Source organism: Coturnix japonica, chromosome 3, assembly GCF_054131305.1.
Source record: "Coturnix japonica strain WE chromosome 3, WE-NBRP24, whole genome shotgun sequence".
Lineage (NCBI taxonomy): Eukaryota > Metazoa > Chordata > Aves > Galliformes > Phasianidae > Coturnix > Coturnix japonica.
Genome location: NC_140665.1, coordinates 82,654,143 through 82,676,574, shown reverse-complemented (window position 1 = coordinate 82,676,574; position 22,432 = coordinate 82,654,143). Strand labels below are relative to the sequence as shown.

Sequence of the window (22,432 nt, the reverse complement as noted above, 5' to 3'; positions counted from 1 at the left end):
TTATTGGACTTTAATGATTTCTGTCCTTATAGAAGTTGTACCAACTCACCCTTTTGAATCAGCTATCTCTTGACCTGCTTTTACATCAAATCTCATCAAAGGTTTATTCATTGCTTTCTATATTTAAAAGCTAAGTAATTGCAAGCCTTACCCCTGCCTTAGCTCTTTCAGCATCATCAATCTCACTTCCTTTACTTCAAAAGTCTCATCTTTCCTCTGAAAATTTCCCTTAAATGGGAAGTCCCCTTTCACCCCCTTATATGTGCTATAGTCACACAAAATTAAAAGTTAGCAGGTTAGCCTAATAAACACAATCCACAGGTTTAAAAGATAGGCTATCCAAAAGCTTCTCAACATATCTAGCCACTGAGTTTGTGACTAAAAGCTAATGTGACTGCAAATCAATCTGGCAGCTAACTGATGTTTTTTGGTTATTGAGACACTGCTCTGTTTTCCCTTTACTCAGTCTCCTTTGCTGGTTTAACCATCTATTTTCGATCTTTGCTGTCTCTGCATAACTGTAAGTCTGACTGTTTTCTATGCTCCTGTTACACACCAGGAAGACCTTGCAGGGTACCACCAGGACATAAAGCGAATACCATAGACGTATCTGAAATTGTCTGAAACTGGTGTCATTTAAGGTGCTGTGGTACATTTAAGTTCATCTGCTCCTTAGAAAAGTTGTCAGTGCACTGTAAGTACTGTGTTATAGATGCCAGATGTTGCAGACGACCTCAGATATCTCATCTTAGGCAAATCTCACACCCTGATGCCTTGTTATCTGGAGCAGAAACAAATATACATATATTAGTATTTGCCTGGTATAACAGGCCTCAACAGGCTCCATTCAGTCTTCAATAAGAAGTGATTACTGACTAAGATTCAAAATACATATAACTGTAAACTAGGAATATCCAAGGGAAAAGGAGCTCTGACTGTCTTCCACCCAAGGGAAATACCAGTGCTTAACCATGGGGCTCAGCTTCACAGTTGAAAGAAGTTTGCCTGGATATGTAGCTAAATCCCTTGATGAGGTCTTCCTGAGCAGCAGCCTCCACAGCTATGAATTCAGAATACCCAAAGTAATAGTCAGTCTCCATTATGATGATGAGTTTCAATGGTGATACTTAAATAATTCTATATGAATATTCTGTGTTATCCCAGCTTTAGCAATTCAAATAGTTGTTTGTTTTTTTTTTCTATTCTTTGATAGTATCTGGCAGATACAATGGATTTAACTGTAAAAGGAAGGTTGTTTCACAATCCCTGGAAAAACTTTCATGTAGGTTTCCTTAATCATGAAGTGTCTATTTTTGGTTTTGGATGATATTAAACAGCTGGATTTTCTTCCATGCAATCCAACTAAAAATCTATTAAGTTGTCCAGGACTTTATATACAAAACAAGTGGGTGTAAGCATTTTCACTTAAGGCATATGCTACGTTTCTCAAAACATTTTCCCTCTTTTCTAGCTAGTGTTATTTGTTCTGTTTTTTCAATATCCCTCACCTCTACCTATGTTTATGAAAAGCAGAAGAAACTATGCATAAAAACTTTTCAAGAAGAAAAGAAAACAATTTATTCCTAAAATGAGCATGTGTTAGTTTATTCCTTTCTTTATTTTCTGCTGCTGTCCCCACAGTGCCTAGTAGAACGTCATTCTGTGGTTGACAGGTTTGGTATGCAAATGGAGAGCTTCTCAATTAGAAGTAACACTGTCACAGACACTATCCTAAAGCTATCCCAAGGAAGATGCAAAATTAGAGGACATTTCCAAAAGATTCCCTGTTACAAACAAAGTGTTTCATGATCAGTTCCTCAAGACTGTGAAAAGACATTAGCACGCTATCTTATTTTCACAGCGCAAGTATACAAAACTCTAATCTTTTACCGTACAGCTTCAAACAGGCTCCATGTTGAATGCAGTACAGAATCACAGAATTACCCAGGTTGGAAGGGACCTCAAGGATCATGAAGCTCCAACCCTCCTGCCTGGCAGGGCCACCAAACTTCCGTGTTTACTAGATCAGGTTGCCTAGAGCCCCATCCTGCCTGGTCTTGAACACCTCCAGGGACAGGGCATCCACAACGTCCCTGGACAGCCTGTTCCAGGACCTCACCACTCTCCTAGTAAAGAAAGTACATCTGGACTTACTTTGTACTGCATATACAGTTGTTAAATAGCATCAAGAAGAAATCATTATGGGACAGTGTTTCAAAGTACCCATTCTTCTTTCAATGTCAAGACTAAAATACCTGAAATCAAACTATTTTTCTCTATTAAAAATGATTATGATTGTAAAAGATAGGATAAAAAGAATATATTTCCTGTATGAACTGTGAGACTTTCTGAAAAACAAGAAAAAAAAACAACTAAAAAGTACTAAAATGTCAGGCAAGCATACACTATTTCTGCGGTCATTTTTTATGACAAAAAAAAAAAAATACATATCACACAGTATCACAGTCTCGTGCGGGTTGGAAGGGACCATAGAGATCATCGAGTCCAACCCCTGGGATTCGAGCCTCCTGTGTAGCAGAGCGGCACTTCCACCATTTGCGCCACAGGGGGGATTCGAACCCAGGCCACCGGTGTTGCAAAGCGGCATTCCTACCACTTGCACCACCGGGGCACACATATCTACCAGCTTCTTTACTACTGCTGTTGAATATTGTTTAAAAATATGGTTTATTTTAGAGTATAATATACTATGCTTTCTTTTCTTGCCTTTGTATGATGATTGCTAGCAAAGTTATTTTGTTGCAACTCCACCTTGTTTAAATTATGTTGATTTTTCAAAAATGAATTCCCGAATAACATTAGGAAACTTCTGTTAAAATATGGTCATGTGCTGGTCTGCTGCCCACTTAACCAACAAATAACTCTGGCTGCATCCCTAATGGTCATCTGTAACTCAGGAAGTGACACAAGCCTCACTAAATGGCTCCTGGCATGGTACTGAGAAATCATTATTCAGAGTTTCAGTCTCACAAAATGCATAGAATTTTTATAAAGACTGCTGGAATAGTGCTAATTTTGACCCTGATCTTTTTCAATTGTAAGTTAATGCAGAACAGTTGGAGTGAGATGTTTAAAATGACTACTGATATAAAGACAGCTTTTCTTGCGTATATGAGTTTAAAATTATATTATATTCAGTTAAATTATTCCTTCCACTCCAAAAAAGTTGAAGTTCTGATCCTAGGAAGGCATTAAAGTACGTTACATAAGTTATAGCAATAGCACAAGATTCACAAAGGTATCCATCTACCATGATATCTCCATGATCTCTGAGCACCTGAAAAAAACTCAACCTTTTCTGTGTTACTGATCTTCTCTTGAACAAACATACTTGATGATACATGAGAGATTTAGTGGAGGCATGCAAGAAAGTACGAGTCAAGTCAAAATCTGGATAAAAGTACAACAGTCCAGACACTTTTGAAAAGATTAGAGCAAATCCCTGATAATCCTGAAAGAATGAAAGACATAAAATCAATTTGGATAATGGATAAAACTCTTCTGCTGTGGAAAGTAGAAAAATATATATAAAAGAAATTCAAAGAGGTTGCATCAGTTACTACTGGTTACCTGGAACTGACAACAAAGGAAAATGGGCTGAATACAAAGAACGTTTCCCACAGGCATAATGAGTATTTACTAGACTAAATCTGTGGCTTTAAATTAAACACAAGAAAGGAGAAAGCATTACCAAAACCTTCACAGTTATAAGACCAGAATTTGCAAGCACCTTTTCTTTTTAATTTTTTTGGCAAATTGCTTATTAAAAATAAAACAGACGTATGTTACGTGTGGAACACAGTGACCCCTGTTGCATTGCCAGCAACACAGAACTTGGAAAACTGTATTTTGAAAGCTGGAAACACAAACAGAAAATGATAACTGTGCATATTCTGTCACACAGTAAAACTGATCTCACTGTTTCTTGCAAAGAAACTTCAAAATAACACAAATAACAGACGCAGCACATCTTGGTGGTTCCAAAGCTAGGCAGACAAAACCCAAGTGCCCAGCTCTACAAGTGACACCACAATGTTTTCCCTCTGCTTGTCCTTTCAGGCACCAGCATGATGGACTACAAACCAAGCGTGTCCACTCTGGCTAGAAATCTCTCAGTGATTTCTACCAGCTGACAAACCAAGCTGCATTTCATACGTAAATGCACTAATACTAAAGCAGTTAGCCTATTTCAAAGACATGTAAAATTTCTCTACTACTAACAGTTTTTTTGGCAAAAAAAAAAAAAAGGTATGACTCATTGCACTAGTCTGAGCACCTGGCACATCAGAGTCAGACTGAGGATGGCAGAGTTTCCATGAAGGGCACTGCCCAATGCTCCACTTCTTGTACCAATGCTCTTGGGTGTTCAACACTGCAAAAACTGCAATTTTGCTCATTCAGATCACACTGATGTGGAAGAATACAATTTTTGGCCATTCCCCTTTTCTGCAGAAAGAGGCCACTTATTTAAATTTGCAGGGAGTGGGTTTAATAACAAATCATGCTTTTTTTTTTTTTTTTTTTCCATGTGGCCCATACTGTGAAACTTGTCATAGAGTGTAGAAAAAGAAAACGATAAAACCGTGTTCCAAAAGGATCATTAAACTACTAGAGAATTGGTTCATTGAAGGCCATTAAGTAGGAAGGGCCAGCATGCACTTTTGACAAAGGAAGTCCCTAAAGACAGTCAGAATCTGGCAGTAAATAAAAGAGGAAAGTAAAGAGATTTTCTGCATACTCCTATTCATTGTTAGAGAAAGGGTTCTGTTATAATTCCCTTAGTTTTAGTCTGTTTGGCAGTTCTTACCTGTGCTTAAGACAGCTAACAAAAGTTGGTGGAGAGAATGGAATGAAACCCTTCCAGAGCACAAGTAAGGAAAATCCTACCTTGGTTTAATCTGTAACTGCTATGGCTAAATTTAACTACTGAAACAGATCACTAAAGCAAAAATGAACTTCTCCTATGTGAGCCAAAGATTCCTTCTTAAATAATCTGATATTTCTATAGCACATGCTTCACGTCCTGTCTTTTTGGACCCACAAACCCTGCTTTAGCTCATCATACAATTTATTCCATATTAGTCCAGTATGAATAAAAGGTGTCAAAATCCAGCCTGATTTTCCAGAATAAGTTATCTGATTTGAACTGATGCTAACTGCAAAATTCCAATAAATAATACTTTCCTTAGTCTTAGAAGCCATAACAAAATTAAAAAGATAGCATATAATTGCAGAAAATGAATATAATTAATCTAATTGCATGGTGTGCAAAGCCAAAATTTAAAAACTAGAAATCACAAAGAACAACACAGAAAGTGAGAGTTAGATGGAAGAGAACTGTTTGATTTCACAACTTAGAAATGCAGGCATTATTTTCCAAGTTTCATTTGGACAGTGCATCCACATCTATTACAGTACTTATTGTGGCTGCTGTCCAGAGTGAATTCAGTGAGAATCCTTACAGTGACTTCAATAGGATTTGGATCAGCAGCTAGCTGCCATTGACATTAACTTGCCAAAAGTCCCAGAAGTCTTTTAAGCACCTGTTTCTTATCAGCACCATTCACACATTCATCTTCTTAACAGCAATTAGCTTTGCTGAAAATGCAAGATATGATGCATTTAGTTAATGTAACTTGTCAGAACAAATGATGAAGATCAGCAATGTTGCAAATAATGTCAGAAGTTAAAATTGCCAGGAAAAACCTGCACTCAAAACACATGGGGTTTTTTGAGTGTTCCGAGGAAAACCTGCAGTCGAAAAAAACCCTATAAAATGCAGTTGAGCTTACAGCAAGCACTATACAATTAAAGAAAGATTACAGAACCTATTGTGTTGTCAAAGCTGTCAACTCCCTCAAGTAGGAAGATTAGCATATGTAATGATAGCTCCAGCAATCAGAAAATCCTCAGCAAGACTCTGCCCTGACTACTCACAAAATACCACAAAGCCTCTCAAGAAGACAAGTAATCCATTAATTTGACCAACAAAATCTACTTGTAAGGAAATAATAACAGATGGCATTTTACCCACCAAAGTCTTACCGCATCAGCTGTTGCTGTCAAAATACAAAACCTCACCCCACTTGAATAGCCCTTTCACTTTATAAGTAAAGGTGCAAAGTGAATTTTTCAAGAAAGAAATCACATATTTTTTGAGACCCAGAGGACATATTATGCAGAGAAAACACTAGTCCTTATTTCCCTTATGACTGGAATGATGGTACCTTTGGAAAGTAAGCCACCAGTGCTCAGCTGCCACTACTCAGGTATCTCAGACTAGTGGAAAAGCATAAATATTAGCTTTGAAACTAAGAATTTTGATGAACTTACACCGCCCAGATTGCTGAGTCTCCTGTGTATGCTGATTTGTCTTAACCATTGAATCATAGAATCACAAGGTTGGAAAGGACTTACAAGATCATCTAGTCCAACCGTCCTCCCTTTACCATACCTACAGAAAACCACTAGACCATATCTCCTAGCTCCTTATGACTGACACGGACTAATTACTTGTAAGTAGATTACTTTCATCACAGTGCCTACTTCAAGACAATGTAAAATTTAAATGATCATTTAGTACTGATGATCATTTAGTAAGATGATCAGGGGGCTGGAGCACCTCTCCTTCGAAGGTGGGAGAATAAGTATAACAGCAGGAATGTGGTCAGGAGCTGAAAGCCACATTGTACTGATGTCACTGTCACAAACAAAAGAAAATATCTGAGATCTAATGTCGTGGCCTAAATATTAAGGTCAAATTCTATCATTTTAAGTATTTGCAGCTGTATTTCTGAAAAATACGATGTCTGGAGAGTAAACATCAGCAGCTGCAATTGGTCAAACACGTTACTTGTGGCAAGACAGCATATGCCAGGCCTATAAGAGTGCTATAAACGTCCTGCCAGTTTCATCCACAAGCACTCACCTCAGAATTCCCATCTGCAGAACTATAAAAACAAATCTCACTTTGCATTCTCTCTGAAACCAAACTCTTACAAAGCTCTACCTACCTTAGACAGGAGAACTAGGCTGAAATTAAGTTCAAATATGAACTAATTTATTCTACACTTTAGGCAGCTTGCCCCTCAAAAAACTGTATTTCCCAAAACAGCCTGTCATCAGTAAGATGCATGACTAGCCATTAAAGTGCCACTCAAGTGACAGAATGACTGCACTTGGAGCATGGCCTGTTTGTCATTGGTAAGCTGTGCTTGATTACTAGCTTTAACAAATGCTATGGAGAGAATTCTGTCTATAATATCAAATGTTTTTCTTATACAGAGTACATAGGATCAGGAGGATGGCCTTGCTAACTTCAGTTCCCCTAGTACTACCGAGGGAAAACAAACATTTCACTTGGCATTATTTTTACAACCTACTTTCCCCTGCTCATACATTTGAGGATTAGTAAGAGTAATAGTATATGAGACAGTATGACATATTGTCCAAAAAGTAACCACACCTCTCAGTTGCTGGAGGCAATGGGAACTCAGTTCAGCTGTGCTCTCCCCTAGGCAGTTGCTACTTAGAAACAGTTCCAAGACGCATTCACTTTGCAACCATATTCTTTTTATTTCTAATCAAAAGACTGCTATTTTTAAAAAGACCAACTTAAAAAATAAGGCCGTGTTTAACACTAATGTGGCTGAATGGAAGAAATAATTGTTTGTGTGGGTGAAGTATCCATGCAACCATCCTACTGAGCTGCTCGGGGGCCACAGCTGCATCTGGTTGGCCAATGCATAGTCATAGTTTCAGCAGAAACATATAAGGTCTGTCTTGAGTTTAGGCTGCCTATTTCACTATCACAGGGAGTTCATAACAGAGCTAGGTGCCTTTCTCAGTGCCCCAACTATTAGGGTATCGCACTAGAGAAGACTACTCTGATTTGGAGAAATCATAGTGACAGAAGAGCAAAGAGGAGCTTACACATTATGTATCAAATACATGGTGGAAGAACAGCAGGAACAACAAAAGCAATTAATTGCACAAGGCATCCCCTACAGCCTCACATTCCAGTTCACTTTCCATTGGATGAAGGCCCACTACTTCCTACTTGAATAAAGGAGCCCATATAAACCAGTCACTGAGGCTGACTAGAATAGCTTTCCACAGTCAAAGCACACACTTTTGCCATATAGCAGTTGCATGGAGACATCTCTTGCTCTACTTCCAAGATCTAAATAGATAGAGGCACCACATCTGCCCATACAATTTGGCACTACACCAGCATCACAGGTAGAGAAGCAGATATGACTAGAAGTCTTAGATATCTTACTGGCTACCTTGAGGCAATTTCCTGATCAGCATGTAGACTTTCTGCTCTTCAAAAGAACCTCCACTAACTAAAACTGGAAAATATAATACAATCTGGCTTAACCAGATTGTATTAAAAACCTGTTTCTCATGGTGCTACATTCAATACTATATAAAATCATAATCTTTTTAAACTTCACCTTCTTATCTTACCATACATCTGAAAGTCAATGATTCACCAGCTAAGCTTCAATTACTTCTTGGCCTACAGAACCATTACTCATGGTTTGAAGACAGCTGGCTCACTATCAGCACTGAAAGCCTTCAGCTTTCTTCACATACCTGAAATCCTCTGCTTTTCGAGCAGACTTGAAAAGCAAAACAAGGAAAGCAGAAGGACCTAGTCTACCACATAAACACAGCAGGAAAAATGTTGCCTGAACACCAGCAGAGGAATAATGTACTGGTAAACAAGCAAAACAATAATGCAGCAACATGCTCCCAGGTAAGAATCACAGAATCACAGAATTGTAGGGGTTGGAAGGGACCTCTAGAGATCATCGAGTCCAACCCCCCAAGCTAGCAGACCAGAGATTTAGATAATATGGCCAGTATTACAAGATAGAAGGAAGACAATGAACAAAGAGAGAAAGCAGAAAGTGGAAAAGTAAATTAACAAGTATATAAAATATTTCATGTTGCAAAAGAAAGAGTTAAAAACAGCCAGTCTTTCTTCAAGTAACCATCAGTAACTAGCCAAACCATCCTACCAATAGGAAATAAGTCAATAATGAGACATTATCTAAGAATTATCTCAGCAGTGTAACTACTTACAGGCTCTCCCCTATGTCCTTCTAGTCCTGGAGATCCAGGCTGTCCAACTTCTCCCTTTAAAATGATAAAGATCATTAAATATCATACTTTAAAAGCACCTTTTTTTCACACAGTAATTACTGGTAAATTCATATTCTTACTAAAAGTAAAACGTATAGCAAAAACATATGCTCAAGGCTCCATCAAACAGACAACTCAAAACAGTTACAAAAACAGAAGTTCTCAGTCCATAATTCCCCCATTCTGTACCCAGCAGAGAGTTGTCAAACAGTTTGCAAAAAGAAATAAGAGAGGATCGCCTTTTGAAATTTGGGAAGACTTGAATCAGAACAGTAACTCTTTGTTCAAGGTCATATAGCTCTAACCAATTGTTTTTGTCTAATTGTTAGTACAAGTGATTGTCTGAAAACTGCTCCAAAGCACTTCAGAACTACAGTGGTACTGGATCCAATCAAGTCTTCACGTTCTTATTCCAAATATGTATGATCCCTACAGTGTTCTGAAAATTTGAGAAACAATTGCAAAAGTTCACAAAACAAATGCAGACCAATTGAATACATAAAATAGTACAGTAACTGTCGTACATTACAAAAACTGGTCTTGAAGTCACGTTGGGTAACATCTGGGTTTCAAGGCATGCTTTTTCTTCCATTTGCTTTCCCAGAATGAATATTGTAAGAAAAAAGGAAAGCCAGCTTTCCTTCTGAAACAGCCTGTTACTGCTCCCAGTTTGATTATGGAATGAAGCAATGTTTTATAGCTACCAGATGCGGAAGTCAAATTAACAAAATGTTTGAATGAATACAGCTGAAGTAAGTATTATATTCTAAATTGAATAAAATTTAAATGAGTTATATTTTTGTACTATGGTAATTAGAATAAGAACATAGACAAGAAGTTTAAATATACACATTTTCACATTAATATATTAAATCTTCTGTATTTTTTTTATAAGCATGAAACCAGATCAATATACCCTCCACATTTCTGGACTGTCAAGAGAAAACTTCACTCTAAAAGATGCTAAAATGTGAGGCAGATAAAAATTTTTTATTGAAGGACTGCTGTTTTTATGTGCCCTCATTATTAACAAACACCAGAGTGGAAAACATCTAATATCTGATTATTTGATCTGTTTCCTAAAATACCAGAAAAGGAACTTCACCAAATTAGCAGAGATATCGGTACATATGTAAGGAAAATACTGGAGAATTCATTTGAAATAAAGACACGTAAGCTCATATCACAGCCAATGGATATATAATTATCAGGGTTCAGTCTTGATTCCACTATCAGTGACCAGGAGCTCAATTTCATTGCCCACATTTGATCATTTTTGAAAGACTCAGGTTTGCCTTGTATAGGAAACCTAAGATACTACTCCCACTCCAGAAATACATTGGTTTTCCACTGGGCTCGTAATTTATCAGTTCCCTTATGATGCTTTGGACAGTATAACACATCTCAAATGTGCACAAGACTTGCGCATCTCAAATGTGCTTTAGATAGGCCATTTAGCTGGTGTCTACAAGTTTTACTTCTTTGAGCTGAATTGCTCTCCAGATTCCACTGCCATAACTGAATGAGACTTCTCTGGCTTTAATGGGAACACAGACTGCTATGTCCACCGGTACAGACCTATCTGTTTTAAAAACATCTGTATAATTGCCTTTGCCTGACACAGCTGCAAGTGTCAGAGCATGTAGCTGTAAATACAAAATAATGAAAATCTGTAGGCAAGTATAAATAGGGTGGAAGACCAAAATGAAATGAATTATATATATTATATATAGGAGTTTATGTACTACTGGAGTTAAATTTCATCATACTTCTAAAAGGCTGTTTAGATGTGCTGGATAATTTTTAGATTAACAGTGCTGTACTGTTGTATTTAAGTGAAAAAAATTATATTGACTTGCTGCTTTAGCTACAAATTAAGACATGTATGTGTGTTTTTCTAAGATCTAAGATGCCATGACAGTTACGAGGGGCTTGATTCAGCTCCCTGGTACTATCTAAGGTGCTGTAGTGCACTCAGAGCTTCCACATCAGACTTACAGATATCACCCAGAGAAGACCCGTGTTCTTCTAAAATGGTCATCCGGGGTACGCAAAAGCAGCAAGTAACACTGCAAACTTATGAGCGGTCTCAGTACTTAAGTCAGCAGCTGAATAAAATATAGGCATGAGGAGCCACTTCCTTATGCAAATAAGGGTGAAAAATTTTTCATCATGAAGACAGTTCTGGATGATACAAACTACACAGGGCATTTGTGCCACCTCTATGCTTGGTAGAGGATAAAAAATTCCCAGAGATGAACAAATTTCTGATGATCACTAATACACTGTTAATAAAAGCTACTGCCCCTATTTACAAACTGACTGAAATCAACGTAGTACGCCTAGTCACTGCAGTAAACTTTGACATTTCCCAACACTGTTTTAATATATATGAATATATATTTGTAAATACCTTGAAACCAGGACTTCCTGGCAATCCATCTTTCCCACTTCTGCCAGGGTCTCCCTGTGGCAACAGTTAACAGTCATCAGGAGGTAAATTAACACCAAAAAAAAAGAAGTGAAAGGCATATCACATTGTCTGGGTAGAACTTACAGATCGTCCAGGCATTCCTGGAAACCCTGTATCACCTTTCTCTCCCTTTGATCCCTAAGAAAAGCAACAAACAAAAATAAATAATATTAAATGCTTATGATTCAAATTCAGCCTATTTAAACAGCATTTTCTGATGTGGTTTCGTATTCTGGAAAAACTGTGGAAGATCTGTTCCTGTCTTAACACATGTGGGAATTGATTAATAATTATGATACATTTCAGAAGTGTAAATATGCTTTTAAAAGTCCAGACTGTTTTGCAATATTATTTTCATATATACATATATATATTATATGTAAATATATATAAATCCTATTAAAGTCATGGACACGTTTGCAAAAATATATTTATGTGCATTTTGTGTTATATTACGATGCATTACATAAATATATTGACAAAAGGATGAAGAGAGTTAACAAAACATCCAAATATTTTTGTTATTAAACAAAACATATCCTCAGTGGGATGATGACTGAACTGGGAGTGCAGAATTAAATCCTTTGTGAATACAGCTCCATAAAATACAAATGATATCGTATCAGGTGCAGGTACCCAGGTGATGGCAGCCAGCTGCCCCATGCCACACACAGCCAGCTCCAATGGCCCCACTGCAGTGCACAGCTGGGCCCAGCAGCCAAGATGGCAGCTCTGCCGAGAAGTGTCTTTAAGACAAGGTTAAAAATGCTGCACAGAATCAAGGAAAAAACATGATAAATAATACCACCACACATATCAATAACATTATTTTCTAATTTTACTTGCCTTTTTTCCATATATCCCTGGCACTCCTTGGTCTCCTTTAGGGCCCCTTTCTCCCTAGACAAAATGTGTGTGAATCAGTTGACCGTAAAAATAGAAGTAGATATATACAAAAGTATATACATACACAAGTATATATATCCACAAAGTAATACAGAGAGTAGATGATGTAAAAGGAAGCAGGCAAAGCATCCCACCTTGCAGAAAAGGTAAAGAAAGAAAATTAACTAGAAAGTAAAAGCAAATCTTGAATTTTCCAAGCTTTCCTGGGAAAGAAACCCAGGTTGACCAATGGTGAGACACTCTACAACTCACAAACTTATTGCTTTTGGTTTCAACGTAAACTGAGCAGAAGGCACTTTGACTTCCTGGTTACTTTCTACAGGTTGGTACCTTAGTGAAAATTCAGGTTTCTATGAAGTGCTGTACTTTCATGAAAACCTTACTTGAAACACTGAAAAAACAGATTTGGGAAAACTCAGAAATCAATTCAGGTGCATACTAACATAGAAGATATAAAGATATATCACATAAAATTTCATAGAACAGAATAAAAATGAAAAAAAGAACCAAAAAAAAAACCAAGGTAGTTTTTATTGCTTCATGATGTTTAATAATCAAGAAACAAAAACTGGCCTTTAATCATTGCCTATGGCATGTATTACTGTTCAATTTCAACATCAGATCTGTTTATTTAATGTTGTTCATCAGCTGCATCAGTACTGCAGATAAGTACTTCTTTGTTTTAAAGCTAGAGAGTAGGCTGAGAAATAAGAATATTGTAACAAGTTTTTATTTTCAACCTTTGGTGCTGGCATCCCATGTAATCCAGGAAAACCAGGCAGTCCACGGTCACCCTAAAAGAGAAAAACATTTGAAATCCTTATATCTAAGATAATTAATATTAAATAATACCCGTAATCTAACTGATCAACAAAGTGTAAAGATATTACATATTACCATATCAACTACATAATATTGGTATGCTGACTGATGCGCGTTCATTAATACCTGAACACAATTGTCTATAGAAAATAAAAAGTAACCACTAAGACAAAATACAGAAGATAACATGTCTCAGTGGTATCTATCAAAATCATCCACGCCTAAGGAGATTTCTAGTGGTCTTTCACACATGCCAGAAGACAGGAACACAACCATGAGAATGAAAGCTTGCAGGTTAATACAACCAAGGTATCTCTCAACAAATAAGTATGGAAAGGGGGCAACAGAAATGGAAAGCAGATGGAAAAAAAAAAAAAAAGGCAAACATAAACCTTTCATGCATCCATTGCTTCTTGCTGTAAAAGAATGGAACCCTAATTTCTGCTCAGAAGTGGTGATTCAATTATTGGGTAAACTGAAACATTTGGCAATGGAAAAAGATTTAAATTAGTAGCTGTAGTAACTTCATAAGTAAGAGGATGAAATTAAGAGATGAACATTTGGGCTTAATCATCAGGAAAAAATTTCTAATGGCAAGACCTACTTTATTGTGGAAGAAGTTTTCTAAAACAGTGGTGGAAGCCCTGTTTCTTGGCATAATTTAAACAGGGCTGGACTGAACATGGGAAATATTCTGTCACAACCTTACACTGCCAGGAGAATAGCATTTTTTGTCATCAATATCTTACTTTCAGTACATGGCCTGATACTGACTGATCAATTAGATTAGCATAAGACGACTAAAGCAACAGAACACATAAGCACATTTTTCATTTTGAATAATACATTAGAGAGTTCTACCAAACAGCAATGAATGTACGGACCTGCTTTTAAGATCGGGAACTTTAGAAGAAGGAAATTTTACTAAGAAGGAAATTTTACAACCAACTAAACATATTTCTTACAGGGCAAAAGCATAACAGAAGGGTAGACACAAATATTCACATATCAAGTAGACTTGCCAACAGCCGAAGACTGGTTTAATACAGAGGTACAGACTCAAGTTCATACTGATTATCAGAAGGGACTTATATCTAAACTTACACATCTGTAAACAGCAACAAGGTACTGGCTAGACCTCAGCTAGAATTTTTCCAAAAAAACATTTGGTTTTAATTAGCCCATGTTTTCTGATAAGCGTTATTCAAACAACCTTACCTAGCTCATCTGGATGCACACTTACAGAGAAAAACGGTGAAAAGAGATGGAAAGAAACAATTCTGACACATCTATCTCAAACTTCCAGTCACTTAAATGTGCATGCGTTTTCTAAAGGTAAATTATTCTGAGCAATAAAGGCGTTACTGGAGGCGCTGATGTCTATACTAAAATGTCTTTACTAAAAACAGGTGACCAGCTTCAGAGTTTCACAGAGGATTCTTGTGAAAATCTTATTAATAGTACAACCAAAAGGATGTAAAAATGAGAATTCTTTTAACTGTGTGGGGTTTGTTTTGTTTGTTTGTTTGTTTGATTGATTGCTTTTTACCTTTGTTCCATCCTTTCCTGGTTCTCCCTTGATACCTGGTAAGCCACGTGGTCCCTAAGAGAGGAAAAAAGAATAACAGCTGAAACGTTAAGACACAGTGCTACAGAATGAGACTCAGATATGCAATGCAACGTGAACCAGGGAATTATTTGATCATAGCATTTTGGTAACTAGATACTAAAGCAGAAATAAGCATGAAACACATCTAATGTGACAGTTTGGCACACTGTCATAAACCATAACTTGGGAACACCAAAACTATTATTAGCTATAACTGAGGAGAGCCATGAGCAAGCCAAAAGGACTGTCACATAGATTGTACAGATGTCCCCTTCCTTACAAATATCCATCAGACAGTCTTCGCATTTGCTGTGTTGTGGTATGGCTCTTGGTCCTGGCATGCCTTCAGATATTTAATTCAACAAATTCTCAACTATTTGGCAAGACTAGATCATGATACATGTAAAACACAGAATTGGTTTGCAATAACTGTCGCAGTAAATGCTCCTAAATTAAATATTATGAGAAAGAAAGAGATTTATTTTCAATCATTTTGGACTTAATCTGGCCCCTTAGTGCCACTTGTGACTGTTTCCTCATCCTGTCACTTGTCAGCTGAGAAAAGAGACTAATCCCTTCCTCATGCAAACTTGCTTTCAGGTAGCAGTAGAGAGCAATGAGGTGGCACCTCAGCTTCCTCTTCTCCAACCTCAATTCCCTCAGCTTCTTCTCACTACTCATTTTCTAATCCCTTTACAAGCTTCATTGCCCTTCTCTGCACATATATGAGCAACTAAGATACTTCTTACACTGAGGGGCTCAATACTGAACTCAGTATTTGAGGTGTGGTCTCACCAGTGCTGTGTACAATAGGGCAACTCCTTCCCTAGTCCTCTTGGCCACACTATTTCTGACACAGGACATGATGACACTGACCTTGGCCACACTGCTGGCTCATGTTCAGCCAGCTGTCAACCCCCAGACTGCCCACATCCTGTCCTTCCAGGTTGTTATGACCCAAGCGTAGGACTCAGCACTTAGCCTTGTTGAATTTTACACAATTGGACTCTGCATAACAATCCAGAATATCCTAAAGCTTCTGCAAAGCTTTTCTGCTCTCAACCAGATGATAATTTATGTCTGATTTCCAAATTCCAGGAATTATAAAGTCACAGCATTCCCCAAGCTGAAAGGGACCCACATGGATTCTTGATTCCAACTCCTGGCTCCACGCAGGTTCACCCAAAGTTCAAACCCAATGTCTGAGAGTGTTGTCCAAATGCTCCTTGGACTCCAGCAGGTTGGGGCTGTGTCCATTGCCCTGGGCAGCCCATTGGCCCTCTGGTGCAGACCCTATCCCTTTCCTCCACCCACCTCTTCCCTGATACAGCTCCATGCCATTCCCTCAGGCCCTGTCGCTGACCTCAGTCACTCCTCATCTGTTTTGCCCTCCACTGGGCACTCTCTAATATTTTTATGTCCTTATATTGCAGTATCTAGACCTGCACACAGAGCTCATTGTGATACAACAGTGCTGAGTAGAGTGGAAAATTACATAGGATCTTACTTGAACCCCCGGAGTTCCTGGGATTCCTGGAGTTCCTGCTGATCCTTGATAACCCTAAAAAAAAGGAACCAAGAGTTGTGATTTTTTTGTAAGATATATTCACAAATTTGAATTTCAATAACTGATATTAGAATCTTACTTTCGAGAACAAGATTTCAGCTATAGTAAATTTTCATTTCAGCAGCCTCCAAACTTTAGCTCACTGTATCTTTTCAGACAATAAGGAAAAAAAAAAAAAAAAAAAAAAAAAAGAACAAATTGACCATATGTAGACATCAGTTTTACACCTTTTTTTTTTTCTCCTTCCACAAAAGTAGTTGAGGGATGCCAGGAGTTTTAAAAGGCTTATTTCTAGTTACAGAAAAAAAAACTTTAATGAACAAGGCATGTTCTAATGCATTATGCAGCTCATTTGATAATATCTCTAAATAATCAGGGAGTCATCGAATGGTTTGTGTTGGAAGGGAACTGTAAAGATCATCTAGTTCAACCTCCAAATAATAAAAATTCCAATAATAATAAAAATTCCATTCTCAATAGTTACCACTTAGCTATGAACTTAGAAGTACATAACAGGCCATACATGTGGGGAAAAAAAAAAAAAAAGGAATTTGAATAACTGGAACAAAGAAAAGAAATACTACATATTTCATGAGATGAAAAGAGAATTTCAGGAATGCTTTACTAGAAATCAGCATTTGAAGAACAAGAGAACCTAGACAGAATACCAAATGTATGCCTGAGATGTTCTAGTAGATTGGATTCAGCAAATAGTGCAAAAATAGCAAGTTATTTGTGAAGAATTAAACAGTGCTTTAGAAGAGCCCCAGAACAAAGACAAGCTACTGAAGAATAGGGAATTCTATTTAATTCCATTTAAAGCATGTCATTCCAGTGAAAAAAATGAGCCAAAAGGAAGGGGTTTTTTTGTTGGGGTTTTTTTTTTTTTTTTGACAAAACATATAGAACAAGAGAAACTGTGCTATAAAATTCAGAGTTTATTTGGCTGAAGCCTTTCAACAGGTAGTAACTTTCAACTCTTTAAGTGGGAACATTATTCCATTCAATAAACCCCAGAAAAATGGACTACTCAATTTCAGCTGTCCAGAATCTGATCTTGGTTTAATCTGAAAGAGAGAATAATCCCATTTCTACATGAATTTCAGTCTTAAAAACAAAATTTTATAGGGGGATTTCCACACTAGTGCAGAAGAGGTAATAGAACCTTTTTAATACAAGTAAGGCTACTTTTATGTCTTATTTCTTCTTCAAATAAGTTAGAGATGCCTGGCAGTAATAAACAGAGCTAAAATTATTTACTGGTTAGATACAAGAGAGTACTCTCTGTGCCCTCTTCACAAAAGATGTTTGAGCAGATGCCTAAAGAGCCAGCTGGTAACATTTAATATAGAAGTAAACAGAATTCTAGGTCTCTGTCCTGCACGGATTCTTTATCAAGCAGTTCTCTTTTAATGCTCAAGGCAGTTCTAGCAAAATCAGCTTTAGCTGTAAATAGTGTAGCATTTCAAGATTGCTTATAAGGCTCCTGGGTAGCTGAAACAACTTACCAAGCCAAAATGCCTTTAAAAGTTTGTCCTTTTATTTCTACTCCAAAGAAAGCAAAAAGTTTGTGTGACTTCCTGTAGGATGTAGTCCTATATAAATAAAATTTATTCCATATTTTAGATCTCTGAAATGCAATTTCCCTTTCTTTTCCTTCTGAGGAGAAGAAATAGCAGATGATAATTTCCTGGCTGAACTGAATTTCAAAATGTGAGAGATGAATGGAGGACAGCAAGATTTTTCAGCTTACAGAACTGCACATTTATCTCAGTGCTAGACATTTTAATACTGATTCAGAAGAAATAAAGCACACGTTCATTGTATTTGTTCAATGTAAAGTTGTAATAGATAAGATACAAAATAGAGAATCGACATGTGGTGCAAATAACCTAATGACTCTTCAGGCAAGTTTCTGTAAGTTAAGACAGTTAGTCTTCAAAATACTTCTTTTTCCACTTATCAAAAAGTAGCAATGTGTTATTTTATCACTGACAGTTTGCATAATCTTCTGTTTGCTTACGTTAACCTAATGCACACTTGCTTATTGCTCACAAAACTCCTTGTTAAAAACATACATTGTAAATGACAAATACATTATGGATTATCAAACTACAACCTACACACTGAGACCTATCATTTTCATTAAAGCCAGAAAAAGTCCTCTTTCCTCAACTTTGCAGACCCCTCAACAGAAGTGCATATGTGACATATATACACACACGCCAAGAGCAGCTGTATCATAGTTCATATTTTACGTAATGAAGAAAACTGGAAATACACTTTTCATTTGACTAGTTCAAGCTAGTTCAGTTGAAGATTCACTTTCCTGATACGGTGAAAATACACAATTTGCAACTGAATAGAATTCATTTTTTCTTGGTTTTCTCTTATCAATTCCACAGAAGACACATAAATGGTGTGAAAAGTATCATAGCTTACCCTGATCTTGCTACTCAGTTTTGGTAAGTAACAGCCTAAACATAGGCAGTTACTGCCTTTTCATATCCCCTATACATCTGCAGAGTGCTAAAAGTCAAACACACAACGTATTTGGAAGACATTCACCCCTTTGAAGCAGCAGCTGCAGGCAAGACGGCCCTGTGCTCTGTGGCAGGAGAATATCACACCTCCTGGGGTACAGCAGTTATAAATACGTTAAACAACAAGGGAATTTTAGTGCTCTTGCACACACTGAAAAAGCCAAATGTGTCTTAAATTGAATCCCACCTATAATGTTTCATCAGTGCTGTCAAACAGCACTACACCAACAGCATTTTGTTTATATTCTCATTTATTATTTTTCATCACTGCAACTGAGTATACAAAATCTCCCCCTCAATTTGTTGTGGATGATAGCAGTGCTCATAAATCACAAGTCACTGAAAACCTGTAAAGGTGAAAATATATATTATTCAGCAAGATACCATGATGCTGATATACCAAATGGCCAGACAGTAACAAAATCACAGATACACTTTAGTTTTGGAATTTAGACAGCAAGACAATAATTTACAAATAATTCTGAAGGGGAAAGCAGAAAAGATTTCTTAGGTCAAAGACTTCATACACAGCAAATTAGCAACATCAACATCATAACTGAAATAAGAACTTTGTAGGGAAGTTCAAGCTAGTTTATCTATAAGGGTTAAAAAGATAGAGCAAGAGAGGTGTATGACAGTTACCAACTCAAAAGACGTTATAGGTACAATAGCAGAGTAAATGTCAGAGGTAAATCTTCAATGCACTTGCATGCCTAAAGGGAAAAAGGTCAGACAGCATTCATAGGTGTATCACATCAGGAAAACATAAAGTAAAAAATAAAGTAAAATGAAAAAATGTATTTATAAATTAAAATAAAATCTGGTAATTGCACTATACACTTCTTTATTGAAAACTTTCAGAAGTCACCAAATAGGATAAATGATAAAGCAATTTCAACAGGTCTACTTTGAAAAGTCAAGGGAGAAGTAAACAAGCTCTGTTTGGCTAGGAAGCAGCCATGGATCAAGTAGTGGTCTAAAGATATTTAAGGACTGTAAACACTAAGTAAATAGAACTATTTAGGGTGGTGTAACTAATCATAATGGAATTCAACTTTGAAAAAAAAATTGTGACTTGGTGTTGGGAAAACATCCTGATAGAGAAGTCTGCAGACTCCACGTGGAAGTCTTTGTAGAAAATCTTCATTACATTTAGAATGGGCATCTAAAGCATTAAAAGAAAAGCTTTTAAACCCTATTCAGGAAATACATTGTGTATTTCAATTCATGTCAAAGGAAATAGGTTTTTATAACCATTCAAACAAGTATCCACGGCCTATATTCAAGTTTGTACTTCATCGTAAGACCTTATATCTCATCAGCAACATTTCTATTGCAACTAAAATCCTGTAAGGTAACAGAAATGTTAGAACGTACATGATGAATTTGAATGAAATGCTTTAACCTTTCTCTGAGAAGTTGTTTATCATCTTAAATCTATTAAGTTTCTTTCCTTAGGTTTTTCTTCCTATTTTTCTCAATGAGCATTTTTTTCCCCCATCCTTAAACAATCTACTCTAGCACTCCTCTCTGCCTGTACTAATTGGCCCACTGCTCCTCTTTTCCTGCCCCTCTGGACATGCTGAATACCAGCTGGTCCTGAGTTTGGAGACCATGCCTCAGCCCTTTCTCTAGGAGCTTCTGCAACATTATAGCTCCACTGGCAACTTGGAGATCAAAACAAGTGCCATCTCTTCTCTCCTACCTCTGCTATGCAACAAGGCCTTATAAAACACTTTTGCCCATCTGCTTCTACTGGTTACAGTAAACCTTCTCTGCCTACACATACCCAAACAAAAAAAAAAAAAAAAAAAGAATGGTAGATTGAGCATTAAATCCCAAAGGTAACTAAATGCATCTTTTACCTTCCATCATAAATTGTTAAGTGACTCCAGATTAAAGGTCAGTCATCACATGAATATTATTACGGTAAAAGTACAGAACAGAGTTTTAATTACCTTGTTCCCTGCTTTATTTATTGCTTTTTCCATTTTGCTTTGCTTTGTACTGTTTAGTTCTTTCTCCACTTGATTACACTTCCTTCCATTGGCTACTCCACCATCTGCCAAGGTTTTCTTAGCTCTAAGCCTCCAGCAGAATATTTTAACTGATCATGACGTTGTGTGATAAGTATCTGCTTGTGCTGAAGAACCATGGAGAAGAAAAGTTTCCTCAAGGCTATTAGATACAAGATCATAATATCTGGTTTGGAAAGTTCACAAGCTTTAGACTGCTGGGAAATGAGACAATGTACTCTGCATGTATAACTTCCTATTCATCGTTTACGTGTTCAACCCTATCGTCTGCCCTTACCTACTGCTGAAAACAGTCACATGGACTTGCATCTACACTAATGTACAGAACTGCTTGATGCACAGATGTACACAACACAAGTCAGCACAAGGTATCACCCTGATTTCAAAGTAGGAGGTCTCAGAGAAGCCATTACATGACTGTGGTAGTCAAAATGGAGAAAACATAGTTCCACTCACAATAACAAGGTCTCAGTGTTACTAAGAAATACTCACTTATCTGGAAATCAAAGCAGCATTTTCTAGTGGAATTATCAAATATGCTTCTAAAAGTTTCCTGAAGAAAATAGCTGCAGTTTATATCAACTTAAATCCCCAGACAAATCAACCAATACCACAGGTAATCCTAAGTACACATGAAACTATTATCCATTTTGCTTCCAAGAGTACTGTTAAAATAACTGGCAATTATACTAAGCTCTTCATAAAAGATTCAGTCCTCAGTTTATCACCAACTCTGGGTAGTACAGCTGTAACAATGTTCTACATGTTTTTAAAAAGAAATATTGGAATGACCAGAAATTACTTATTATGCCAGAATTCTGATAGCTTATGAACTCTGCATCTGCACATATTAGTAAAGCCAACTCCAGCAGATTAATTTTAAACTTCTTATTGCTTATGGACACTGTAAAGACAAGGTAAATGGTTCCAAATTTTCATTAATGAAACTAGATGGAATACAAGAAAATAGGGAATATTTGTCAGCCATAAGTTTCAAAGTTAAAAAGCGACAAGTAAGTATATATAATTTTTCCATTTCTTTCAGCAGACTGATAACCTATCACCTTTATTAACCACAAGTGATTGCTGTTTGAGTTCTTCCCCAGCATGTACATAGTATCCTTGGGAATAAAAAACAGCTTTGTGACTGCAGTCAGGCAGCTGAGCATTCTCGGAGCCAGAAACTACTCCAGCTGCTTCTTTCTGATGAATAATTCCCATTAAAATGAGTTCCAGTTGAGATTCAAATACTATTTTTACCCTTCTACTTATTTACCAATGGAATTTCTCCTGGCAAGGCAA

General features: G+C 37.0%; 1 protein-coding gene across 2 annotated transcripts in view; it reads right to left on the bottom strand.

Annotated features, from left to right (window-relative positions):
* COL21A1 (collagen type XXI alpha 1 chain) overlaps window positions 1-22,432 on the bottom strand; it is a 95,205-nt gene that overhangs the window by 24,390 nt on the left and 48,383 nt on the right. For both annotated transcript variants that reach the window (XM_015859231.3, XM_085542078.1), the window contains 7 exons: window positions 16,492-16,545; window positions 14,925-14,978; window positions 13,294-13,347; window positions 12,494-12,547; window positions 11,732-11,785; window positions 11,588-11,641; window positions 9,115-9,168 (listed from right to left, as the gene is read on the bottom strand). In XM_015859231.3, the coding sequence (XP_015714717.2) occupies window positions 9,115-9,168; window positions 11,588-11,641; window positions 11,732-11,785; window positions 12,494-12,547; window positions 13,294-13,347; window positions 14,925-14,978; window positions 16,492-16,545 (378 nt within the window). The remainder of the gene's footprint in view (window positions 1-9,114; window positions 9,169-11,587; window positions 11,642-11,731; window positions 11,786-12,493; window positions 12,548-13,293; window positions 13,348-14,924; window positions 14,979-16,491; window positions 16,546-22,432) is intronic.